The 13,351-nt window shown below is 40.7% G+C and overlaps 1 protein-coding gene across 4 annotated transcripts in view; it reads right to left on the bottom strand.

The window, feature by feature from the left end:
• Positions 1–13,351, bottom strand: part of scube3 (signal peptide, CUB domain, EGF-like 3) — a 147,969-nt gene that overhangs the window by 45,378 nt on the left and 89,240 nt on the right. For all 4 annotated transcript variants that reach the window (XM_033969920.2, XM_033969921.2, XM_055223327.1 and 1 more), the window contains exons 5-6: positions 11,625–11,762; positions 6,951–7,067 (exon numbers count right to left, since the gene is read on the bottom strand). In XM_033969920.2, the coding sequence (XP_033825811.1) occupies positions 6,951–7,067; positions 11,625–11,762 (255 nt within the window). The remainder of the gene's footprint in view (positions 1–6,950; positions 7,068–11,624; positions 11,763–13,351) is intronic.

Genomic DNA, 13,351 nt, shown 5'->3' with positions numbered 1-13,351 from the left:
AGACACACTGAAACACACTGAAACATACTGACACATACTGAGACATACTGAAACACACTGAGACACACTGAGACATACTGAGACACACTGAAACATACTGAGACATACTGAGACACACTGAGACACACTGAAACACACTGAGACACACTGAGACATACTGAGACATACTGAGACACACTGAGACACACTGAAACATACTGAGACATACTGAGACACACTGAGACACACTGAAACATACTGAGACATATTGAGACACACTGAAACACACTGAGACACATTGAGACATACTGAGACATACTGAGACACACTGAAACATACTGAGGCATACTGAGACACACTGAAACACACTGAGACACACTGAAACATACTGAGACATACTGAGACACACTGAAACAGACTGAGACACACTGAAACATACTGAGACATACTGAGACACACTGAAACAGACTGAGACACACTGAAACATACTGAGACATACTGAGACAAACTGAGACACACTGAGACATACTGAGACATACTGAGCAGTAAGGCTCACTAACAGGACAATGCTCCTATATGTGTGGCCATGTTAGATATTACTCTAGAATTCATATTTTGTATTGGAAGGTTTCAAACTGAAAGAAATGGCATGAGTCCTTCAAATGGAAACTAAGTGTAAGTATGCAAGTTTTAAAGTAAAATGAAGCAGGTAACTTTGCTTTTTCTCTTGTTTCTTTTTATCATTTTCAATGCCACAGAGAAGCACCTCTCAGTCTGCATTGTTTCACGTGTATAAGTGGAAGAAAAGGCACAAGCCAAAAAACTGACTCACAGTAACCTGAACTGACAGTGAGGGAAATACCAAGACCAACATATCATTGTCATTCATCTTGTATCAACAACTTTAATGCAAATACATGTACCACTATAGAATATATACACATTGTGGTACATACTGAATACTAAAGATCTATTTGTCACATACAGAGGCACAGGGCCTTTCAGGCGTCCAAATCCTGCACAGACCAGAACCAAAGACTGTGGGGTCATAGTCACAAGGGCAAAAAGATAAGATAGAATCAGGACCAAGTGTGTCTTGTTTACAAAGATACAGTCACACACACAGACAGAGGTCCACCTGCAGCCCGCGGAACCTGCCACCTAGAACACCCGCCCAGAGCACCCACCCAGAGCACCCGCCCAGAGGACTTGCCTAGAGCACCCAACCCGATCACCTGCATAGAGCCCCCGCCCAGAGCACCTTCCTAGAGCACCTAATCAGAGTACCGTCCTAAAGCAACCCCCTGGAACACCCGCCCAGAGCACCTAACCAGAGCACCTTCCTAGAGCACCCCCCCGGAGCACCCGCCCAGAGCACCTTCCTAGAGCACCTAACCAGAGCACCTTCCTAGAGCACCCCCCCGGAGCACCCACCTTAGAGCACCCGCCCAGAGGATTTGCCTAGAGCACCCAACCTGATCACCTGCCCAGAGCACCCACCCAGAGCACCTAACAAGAGCACCTTCCTAGAGCACCCCCCCAGAGTACCTTACTAGAGCACCCGCCTAGAGCACCGTCCTAGAGAACCAGCCCAGAGCACCTGCCACCCAGAGCACCCACCCAAAGCACCCGCGGACCACCCTAACGGAGCGTGTGTTTACAGCAGGAGCACATGCGTGCAGACACATGTGTTTATGCATGAGGCCTGTGTACTGAGGATGCTCCTTTGCTGCTGTGTTTGGCATGACATAGCCTCCTGTTCAGACGAGCTGCCGAGCGTGTCTCCATCTGCCTGTGATTTGTGCATGTTTATGATTTGCCGTGCTAACACGGTGAGCACTTCCACATGAGGAGCGCTGCTGGCGCATTTCTGAACCGGGAACACAGATTTGATGTACAAACAAAAGTAATTGGGCTATGGTAAGTTCAGTCAGAAATGTGCGTTGAAAGTTTGGGGACATAATCATTGTTTCATTTGTTTGTGTGTTAGTATGTGAGAGCAGGCAGCGTGTGGCAGCCAGAGGAGTCTGTGCCCAACCTGCTTTGAGTACATTGGAAACAAGAAACATGGAAATACAACAAATACGCAGAAAGCAAGATTGAGTGAGTAAAAATAGAAACATGCTTCAGTAACAGGAACTACTTCTACTACTACAACTTCAAGTCCTGGTAAAATGAGTGCATTTACAAAGTACACAGTAGTACACATAATACTACTGATATTACTGATACTGTTAATGTAACTAGTGTCAGGATTAGACTACCATGTTCCCTTCCCCTGTTTACATTTGTCACCGACAAAAAGGATCAATGCTCGTGAGGTTCACCTCTGGAGAAGCTGTACTCCCAAAACCCAATGCTATAAAAACGCAAACATGAAGTAGAATGATGAGGCCACAATTTGTTTATCACTAAGATAAAAACTTACTTAAATTACTGTACACATTTTTGTAACCCACATGACTTAGCGGCCCCCCCCATCTCTGCTTCCTGTTCCGGTGAGCCCCTTCAATATTACCTGGGCCGGCCCCCGTCACTTTCTGTTTGCTGCTCCCTGCTGCTGCACACTATGGTGCTGGTTGCTGCTGTTTGTGCCCTGGAGTTGGCGTCCTAACTTTTCCGTGGCTCATTCTTCCTCAACTTAACGTTCATCTAATCTTCCGCTCATCTGTGACTCACGATGTCATATTAAGTTGCCGTTGTTTTAGTTAAACAGTTAAACACATGCCACTTTACCGCTATCTTGCGTTTGAGTATTCAAAACTCCTTGGAGGCCGCAGCTAATTCGGCTAATGCTAGCGTGTTATTAGCGCGACCTATTAGCGTGTTTATTGATTAAATACGGACATTATTTGATTTATTATTCCTGCCAAATTAAAGGCCAAACCTTTAGCATTTAAAGGACACTTTCATTTTTGTTATGTGGGCCCGTTTAGTTAGTGTTTTTTTTTTTGGGTTACTCTTTTGGCGGCCATGGTAGTTTTCTACTGTGATGTATTATGAATGAATGTGACTACATATTTAGATTTTTTTTTTGCGCAAATGATATCTAAGTGAATTTGATTTGAAAATATTTGATAAGCTTTAAAGCTATTGATGAACTGTAAGCTTTACAGCTAATTTTGATTTAAAGGTGCACTTTGACTTGTTATTGAAATCAGTGTTGTTAATATAACAATCTAGGAATTTAATTTCTAAATTTATTGAACATTTAAATTTATGGCATTTCAAAATAATTGCTAATTTATATTTATGTCATTAGTTCGGAGGCTTACAGCTCTAATTAATGATGTGAATTTAATTTGTTTTTTTCCTTTGACCATGTGCAGGTCAGGTTTTTCTTTTCCCCTCTTCAACGTCTAGTAAAAGGATATTCCACTCTTCAGTACCGTGATGGCGAAACACCACAGAAACACCACATTGTGGTAGGAAATTAAACTTTATTTATTCTTGGATTGAACTTTGAACTTTGAAACACGGTTCAAAAGACATGGACATATTGCAAAGGAATGGACATTCACTAGTTTCACGGGACTAGAAATATTCGGCACTCCTGAAGTTGTCCTTTTGGTTTGATTTTCATTTCATTCATTGCATATCTTCCTGTCTATAATATATATTAATATACATGTCTATCATATACACATATTGTTGTATCTATTGAATATTATTGCATATCTGGTTATATGTATATGCACATTGAAATATCTATAATATATTCATATTTCCATTTTACCCTGTGCCCGCTTTTCATTCATACAGTTTATGGCTCTTTTCCAAATTTAGTTTTCTGATCACCTCTACAGTAATACAACGTTACTTATCTTAAAGAGTCAGTCCGCCTAGCCTACTTAGCGTTACATTTTACTTAAAATATTAAACAAATCCAGTATCTTTACAGCAGTGGGAGAACAGAAAAACCTCCAAAATCAGACAGAGGAATGACAAAGTAGGGAGTGATGTGGTCCTTTGTGTGTGGAGTATGTACATGCTAAGCACACTATAGGCATGACTGCATCGCTATCAATGCATTAAAGACCATCCTTTGAGTGTGTACCGTTGCCATGGAAACCCCTACATTTCATCTGTGGTGTGTGAATGCTTCACTTCATAGGTATTTGTCACTGCGTGCCTTTTTACTGTACATTAAATTACATGCCGCACAAAATATACACTGGTGGAGGCAGATATTTAAATAAAATTAAGCAAGAAGAAGAAACGTCCTTCAGATTCACTGAGAAAATGACAAACTGGCATTTCCCGTGACGATGTTTGACACTATGGATTGTTAAATGTAAATATGAGTTCATATTGAATACAGCTTCAAGTTCTACAGCAGAGATATTGGACTTTCTAACTTCCAAATCCTCTTTTATGCTCAATAATATCAATGGTTATGATGTTTGTTGATTTTCCCACAGCCAACCACATTTTTTCTACATCTGTTTGTATTTGAGGGACTTCATCATTGCTAGAGGAATTCAAAAGCACCGTGGTAAATATTGAAAAAATGAACATATAGATTTCTGGGTTAGGGCTGGGTGAAAATAAAATAGTAAATTTTTTCTCAAAAAACTTGATTTTCAATTTGATTTCCCCTCTCTCCATTAAAATTGTCCTACAAACTACAGAAAATGGTCAAACACTGTATTCAGTGATCATACTGAACACATTATAGAAATCTTAATGAGATAAAACAAACTATTGCATTAAAACAGCCCCGACATTTCATTTGATGTCACTGATTTCAAAGCAGTCAGTGCCGCGCACGGCCCCGCGCACGGCCCCGCGCACGGCCCCGCGCACGGCCCCGCGCACGGCCCCGCACACGGCCCCGCACACGGCCTTGTTCTAAACTCTTTTCAATGCAAGAAAATTAAAAGCGATTTTCTTCCAAACAAATCGATTAGAACTTCAAATTAGATTTTTATTGTTTTTCTTGCCCAGCTCTAGTTTGGAGACAATCCCAATAACAATATATACCTATTTTTGCAATCCATAAAAACTGCAGAAATCGGAATAGATGAAATTTACTAAAATACAGATAAAACTATCACTTATTTTCTTTATATATGGTTGTTTGCAGATTTCTGACAGTTTGAGAACAGGCACAAAGAGAACTAAGCCTATGCAAAATGATTTGTACTTTTTAAACTTTAACAATTATGGGAAAGTTTTCAGGAATCATGTTTGCAAGATATTTGTAAACAACAGTTATGAGCCATGCTAATGAGCTTTGTGTGCAAAGCCCTGTCAGAGGTTTGAATAAGCTGTAATTTTTGAATGTAGTTAGTGCTTAAACGGTCACTTAAGAGCACTTGTTCTCAGCAGAGGTGCTTAACAAAATCATTTTAGTGTCACTCCATCTGTCAAGGGTACATTTGCCCAGGGTTAGTTTTATTAATTAATTACAGGTTTGGCCCAACCAGTGCTCTCTTATGTCGACCACAAAGCAGTCCTCACTCCGCAGTATTAGCCAGCTTCATAACACTGGCATGACAAGGCTGCAAATACACATTTAAGAGAAGAAAAAACTCTCTAGGGGCAAAGAACATATAATTTGGTTGTGGGTTGCTGTGCGGCGTGCCCTGGCCTGGTGGGGGACACGGATAATGACAGGTTGGCTGACCAGAGTTCCACAGGTCTGGTTTTCCTCAGGCCTGTGCTAATAAAGTTCATCAAAAACACTGGACTAATCAGCTATACTTGTACTTCCAGCCTTCAAAGCGAACAGCCACTCAAACCGAAAGGGCTATTTCCTCTTAAAAGGACTTCTGAAAATGCAGACAACTCATTTCAAAGCATTATTGATACATTTACAAACGAGCATAATTTTCTCTCATCAAAAAGCGTCCTTTTTATGTCAATCCCTTTTTCAAGTTTATAATATTATACATAACATTGTAGCCTCATCAGTTTTGCATAATTATTGCGTGTTTCAGCCATGTTGTATAGTTAGTCAGTCTTCCTCTCCAAAGGTATTTGCTTTGTACATTATAATCCATGATGCTCCCTCCTGTTTTTCATGTCCACACACCGCATTACAACACATTGAAACGACATTGGAACTGCACTTTCTGCTTTGGTCAGTCGATAGATAGTTGGTAGATACGTAATAAAGGACCTTAGTGCTACAATAATAATAATATGACTATAACTATAAAGAAATGTTAGTACAACTGACGGCTTGTATATTATAATCTGCCATGTTACCTAATCTGTACAATTGGAACTAGCATGTTTGTGTATTATTTGCAAAAATCGTGCTGCAGCTGTAATAATTATTCAGATTGATTCAGTGTAAAGCAGGAGTCCAATCCCTTGCCTTATTTGTTTAGGTAACACTACTGTTGTAATGAAATGTCAATGTCATTCTGCATGGTCAGGCCTAGTAACATTTATTTTGTGCCTCTAGGTTCCCTGTCACGGCAGACCGCCTTTCACCAATACTTACTACTGTACTAGTAGCTCAATGATTTCCTCACTCCACTTAAGCTAACGTAGCCACATGAAAAATGCCAAAGGAAGGTTAGGTCAGGTGTGTGAGTTAGCCCCAGTGAAAGTAGCAGAAGCACTGACCTGGGTCCTGATGGAGAATATGTTTGAATGTGCACGAAGAGGAGGAAGAGGAGGAAGGAGGAAGAGGGGGGAAGGGGAGGGGCAAAAGCAAGAAGCAGAGGTTGCAAAGCGGAAGCAGCAGCAGAGTGTTGAGCCTTTTGTCCTTCCATGTCACAGGTCAAAACTACAGTTAGCCCTGTATTTTCAGATGTTTTCAATGATAAACCAACAGTAAGGAAACATCTGAAAGTAGGTAACTTAAATACAGAAATAATGTATGCAAAAAAGGAAAAAAAAAATATATATATATATACACATTGTAAATAAATAGAAATTAAGTACAAAATGAAATAAACTCACAAAAATAAAAATGCTCCTCTCAGTCATAATAGTTCAGTATGAGGATAACCCACCTACACAAGTCTTTCCATCGCTGTGCAGGACAAACTTCATGTGGCACGAGCACTTGGGCCCGTGATCCGTCTCCTCGCAGATGTGCTGACAGCCGCCGTTTCCATAGTTACACGTCACTAACAAAGGGACAAATATAGATCCGTGAGTTAGAACATTGAGAGACGATGGGTCTGAAATGCAGCTGAGGTCCCTGCACTCGAGTCAAGCGTCCTGTAACGGGCTTCCAGAGGACACACTATGCTGAACACACATAGTGATTTTAATTCAAAAGTATTCTGGATGTCAGGGTTATATTTATCAGTGCAATCATAAAAACCTTTCATAGACATCCTTTTAAAAATCAAATCAATCTATACATGCAAATAACAGTGCTGCTAAACAGTTCTTCCAACAGGATTCACTTCCCACTCACACCACTAGAGGGAGGCATCTAACCAAAGAATATACATTGTCTTATACAGGCAATGACAAAAAAGTTACTGCTGAAAAAGAGACCACTGCACACATTACTATAGGTGCTTGACAATTTCAACCCTTTACGTGCTAAATTACAGGCCCGGTGTGTATGATGGCTTAAATACAAAGTGGTTTAAAGAGTAAAGTGGGAAACAGTCAGCGTGATTATATAATTCCAGGCGCCTTGCCATAACGGTGACACATTTTATCTAAACTGAAAACCTATTTAGAATGTATACCCCAGAGTCTACTGTAATTTACATGTAATTAAAATGGTGAAATCATGCAACGCAATTTCTTGTAGAGTTTTGGTCTCTGCATAATTCTCATTTGCTGTATTCCTTGGTAACATGATTTGAATGTATTTTAATGCAATTTGTGTTGAATAAACGGTGCATGGTTATAGCTGTGTGATTTAAAGTGCTCATATTAGGCTAATTTCTGATCTAAGTTATAATTTCCTCATGGCAAACAGACCTGGAGTTAACACACAAACCCTGCATATTTCTGAGTGTTTCTCTCAGACTGAAAACACTCTGTTCCACCTCGTGATATCATCATGTGGTAATACAGGAAGTGCTCCACTGTGTTTTTTAAACTCCATACACCTTCACTAGAATCATTTGGATGATTTCAGACCTGGAATTCAGCTAATCTCTACTGAACTAAAGCTAAAAGGAGCTGTTAATTTGAAAACTACCACTTCATGACATCACAAGGTGCAACAGAGTATTTTGAGCTTTGACATGTAGAAAAACTGATAATAAAGTGTTGCTCAAACGTGTGAATGAAAAAAAAACACCACTCCAGGTATGCTTTGGAGTGTTATAACATAATTTAAAGCTCAAAAGGGTCAGTTTTGCGTGATACAGGACCTTTAAGCAACAAAACTGGCAGCAACAAATGTGTTTTTCAATAACTGCCCCATGACAACCTCAGCCATTCTGTGTGTGAAATTCTTGCTCCACTTTTCCAGGTGACCCAAATAAAATTCTCCCCACCCATCCTTCTTAACCTGCACTTAGGATTAAACCATAATCAACACCTTTACGGTTTAAGTCCATACAAACATACTTCTAACGTCTCCTTTCTTCTCATGTTATTATCCCAAATCCTTCTCTTGCGTTGGAGTGTGAATCTGCTAATCTCTAAGTGCTGAAACAGAAATGTAAAGGGGGTGACAGCAGTTTTAACCTCAACACTTTTAACACACCTGTGATGACAGAGTGAAAGCAATAAACGCCGTCCTGTCTGTCCCTGCCGCCCCCATGGGTCTGTGGTCTCTAACTGGACAGTCACTAGGGCTGTCAAGACCCAGTTACAAATCATTACTGGAACTAGTACTAAAAGTAGATATTCATTTGAAGTATTGATACATGGTATAAGTAGATTTTATTGCGTTTTTGATCTAAAGAACTATTATTTTGTATCTTGGGTCTATTAACTAAGAGATACAGAGACACTCCTCTTTCAGCAAAAGTATGTGGTTTTGGAGTTTAGACTTGGAATTTGGCCTGGTATCATTGGCCTGTATCCATGGAGATATGGTATGTATGGTATGTTATGCTTTTATTTAGACAGGGACAGCGCACAACAACACATTGCCCTTAAAAAAACAGGACAGATGTTTGGTGCCAGGTTATAGCAAAAATACTAATTTCCACGTTAAGTCCCTGAACAGGCTGATGTAAAGTAAGAGTAATAGGTTGCCCTTTTTTTGCACCTTTTCCCCTCCCTTCTCTGTCTGAGCCTGGAGCTGGGCAGAGATTTGGGCTCCTCCCCGTGCACACCTGGACCTAATCTACAATCAGCTGCACCTGGGGAGGATAAGAGGAGCCAGGATACTCTTATTCTGGATACTTCTGCTCCTCACCAGATCTCGCTCCCTGGACGCACTCAGCTCTTCAGTCCCTGCTCTTTTCTACCAGTACCGTTCATCTCGTCTCAGATTCTGCTACTCCGGCTCTACCCCTGGACCACGGCAAACACTCCGCTCTCAACTCACCGATCGACCTACCGACATATTGCACTTTGGAAATCTGTAAATAAACACTGTTAAACCTTTCCCTGAGTTCTGTCTCTTTGGTCCCTCCTGTCAGTCGTTATATATGCCATATATAGATGGAACAGTACTTTTTGTGGGTCAATATTTATCATGGGTATTTTTATTTTTTTTGTAGTACTGGGAAACTTTTGGTTATTGTTCTGTAGTACAATCAGATTTGAGCTGTAGAAGGTTGAATTATGAACTTCTATGGCTCATTATAGATACAACTCAGTAATTTAGTTTTTGCAGCTCATAATTTTTTGACAATTTTGTACATTTAGAATACTTTTGGGGGGACAATTCTGCTTTATGGTTTGGTTTCAATATTATAATTTATCGTCTACAACAATATATGGCACTTAAAAATGTGTTATCGTGACAGACCTAAGAATCACTTGGCAGAAAAGTGACATATACACCTTTAAATGGAAATAATTCTATGTCTGTCATGATTATGTTAAGTTAAGGAACCAATAATGAAACCCCTTTATACCTGTTTTACATGAGACCAAATGAAATAAAATCAAAACTCATATAAGTTTTGTGACTCCACTCCACACCATCCTGTCTGCTCCTCTATGTCCCTGTGGCTCTCCGGCCTTTTCCTGGGCTGTCACAGAAACACCATAGAATAACACCTCCCAGTCCTTATCCAAACACTACCACATCCCCCGTCAGGCCAGCCCCGGCTACGACAGGGGGAATCTCGGTCGCTCGGCAACAGGAAGCATGCCCTGTCCATCACTGCGCTCCCCTTTGGCTCACCCCTGGCCCAAACGACACAGAGCAAAGAGGAAATGATGAGGTCTGAAGCGATAAACATGTTTTCAGAGGACGATTACTGGGATTATGTAAGGTGAGGTAGTGATAAAGACAAAATGTGATATACTGATGTCATACTGATTATTATTTTGCCATCGGTTTACCCAGAATTAGATCTCAATTCTATAAAAATGTACCAGTCCCGATTTTTCCTAACAATAAAAACAATAATATACAAAGACGTGATAGAACAAGGACGATTTTGTTGAGACTAAAAGAGAAATTTAGATCTAAACCAGGTCTAAACCAAGACTGAGTCCAGCTGAACCAAAACTAAACCAAGTCCAAACTAGGATTAAAGTTCAAGACTAAACCGGAACTCAAGCTAGTCTAAACCAGGATCAACAAAGCCGGAGTTACCCAGCGTTTCACTGGATCTGAGCAGGACTAACACAGCAGTAATAATGATACTTTCTATCTAAGACCATGAACTATTGCTACACTTAGAAGCTTATGCTATTTCTACAGCAGCACATCTCTATAGAGCGTATAGGAAACAGTCTATAGCTTTAAACCTGTTGAAAGCCATTTGTGTAGCTATTCATTATTCATCAGGTCAGACGCGATCACCTCTTTACAAGGCGTACAGAAATCCTTCCTGCAATGAGGTGTTCCTTGTTTCCTTTCTCCATCCTCTCTACTCTCTTCCTTCTCCTCTTCCGCTCTTCCTCTTCTGCTCTTACTCCCCTTACTGTCTTCTCTTTCTTTTTCCCTATCGCTCCCTCGCTACCACTCCTTCCACTCTTCCTTTCTTTCCCTTAATCACCCCCTTCTCTCTCTGTATTTCCCGTTGTCTTCCTCTCTCTCAGATTTCCCTCACCTCTCTTTCTCTCCTTTTGTAATTTTTTTTCTCTCACACTGCCTTTATCCCTCGCCAATCCCTCTCTCCCCCATCTCTCTCTCTTTTACTCCCTCTCTCCATCTCAACATCTGCATCTATCTTTCCTACCTCCTTCTCTCTCCATAAATCCTCCCTCTTTTTGCCCCCACTCCTCCTTTCCTCCCCTCTCTTACCATCTTATCCTCTCTACCTACTCTTACCTCTGTCTCTCCCTTTCTCTCTTACCCCTCTTTCTCATTCTTCTTTCTCTCCATCTCCCCCCTCACCCCTCTCTACCTCCCCTTCCCATTCTCCTCCATCCCCTTTTTCCAACTTATTATCTCCCTGCTCGTCTCTCACCCGCCCTTTTTACCTTTCCCTCACTGTGTTTCTTTGCTCTCTTGGCTTCTCTCCTTCTCTCTCTATCCAACCCCTCTCCCCCTCTCCCTCCCTCCATCTCTCCCTCGCTCACACACTCCCATAGACACAGGGGAATCACAGAGCTCTCTCCTGGCTGAGGGGACTTACATTTGCAGTCCTTCATGTTCCGGGTGAGCTGGAATCCAGGTCGGCACTCGCAGGAAATGCCGCCCTTCTGCGTCTCTCGGCAAATGTGCGCGCAGCCGTGGTTCTTGTCCATACACGTGGGGCCCTCCTTTGAGCCATCTACAACGCAGAGACAACACATCAGGACACATCTGAATAAATAAATCATGTAAACATAAAACTGAAGCAGGTGATAATGACAGGGATTAAAGAGGTTGTACCATAGACTGTATATATAAACGGACATACTGTAGTTAGCATGCTAGTCGCAGCGTTCCAAACAGGAAGTGAGCATGGGAGCGCTTTTGGCTCCGTCGACTCGCTTTCACTTTCGGTTGAAAAACCATCGCCGCTCTCTCTGTAACTGCTGCTGTCAGACTCGTCATTTTGGTCTTAAAATGTTCGTGTTAACCCGCTCTACGTGATCCTGGTGTTTTTATTTTGCTATTTTGTATGCAAACCCAGATATGAACAATAATAACAGACAAATCAGACACCTTCTTTCCCCGAGGTTGCTCCCGCTAGTGTCAGAAAAAGGTTTGATTGACAGAGTTGCTAAGCATCTGCTCCCTGTTAAACCAACTGTGGAGGCGGGAAGGCCCTGGACTGGCTCTTTGGTTGCTATGATACCTGTGGTTAGAATTCCAAATGAGCTTTATATGAATGGAGCTGAACATTATGGGTGACGTCACACTCTTAGTCGACTTCTTTATACAATCTATAGGCTGTACCTGATATTTTTTATATAATAGAGTAAAAGATGGTGAATTATGATGAACTACTGCATCAACTCTTGTACTATTATTGTACTAAAATGTTCTATCTGCATCTAAATCTAAAGCGTTCATGCATACCACAATATATGTTCTGTAATTATAAGCAACCTTTTTACAATCCATCAGAAATGTATTGAATGTGTTATTGGAGGAAGCAAGTATCATCGCAAATATTTCATCAACCCTATATGCAGTTTTTGGATTCATTTCCAAAAATAGAGACAGATGCAAAGTTAATTTCTTGATACAATGTTATTTTTTCATACTTGATATTATATTAAAAAAAAGAAAAAACAAACAAAACAAAACTGTATTTTCTCTGCGTAACGCTTCAAGTGCAAAAGCGAAATTTTAGGATCTATTTTGGCACGTTTGCTTTTAAATTTGACTATAAATATGTACTAAACAAGTAAAATAAAATACAAACTAAAATATATCTACATTAAGGTTAGAAATAGTCAAAAACACTAAAATTCAACATCTCCAGTGCTGAGATGTGAGCGCTTGCGAGGACATGTCTGAATATTCCAAATGTGCAAGCAGAGGATAAAACCCACAGCAGGAGACAATATAAGAACTGTAATTTTAATTGAAGGTAATCCCCATAAAGAAGGGAAAGGCGCTGCAAAATGAAGCTGGTGCAAAGCCAAGAGAGTTCAAAAGGTATGCAATAAAAGCAGGAGTTTACACAGCGTCTTAATGTCTGACTATTAAGAAGAATGACAGAGCAAATCGGCATGCCCAGATATGGTCCGACTCATTATGTAGTGATGTAATAGAATGGCAAAGTTGTAAGCACCCGCCTCACTGTAATTATGGCTGTTTCCTCTATCAACCTAAAACATGCACAGTACGCTCATTCTTTAGTTAGATACTCAAGACTATAAAACTAACTCAAGATCTGCTTGTTCTCTGCTGCAGACAGGTTGCAGT

This window comes from Periophthalmus magnuspinnatus, chromosome 7, assembly GCF_009829125.3.
Source record: "Periophthalmus magnuspinnatus isolate fPerMag1 chromosome 7, fPerMag1.2.pri, whole genome shotgun sequence".
In the NCBI taxonomy this organism is placed as follows: domain Eukaryota; kingdom Metazoa; phylum Chordata; class Actinopteri; order Gobiiformes; family Gobiidae; genus Periophthalmus; species Periophthalmus magnuspinnatus.
This window is presented reverse-complemented; position numbering and strand designations above follow the sequence as displayed.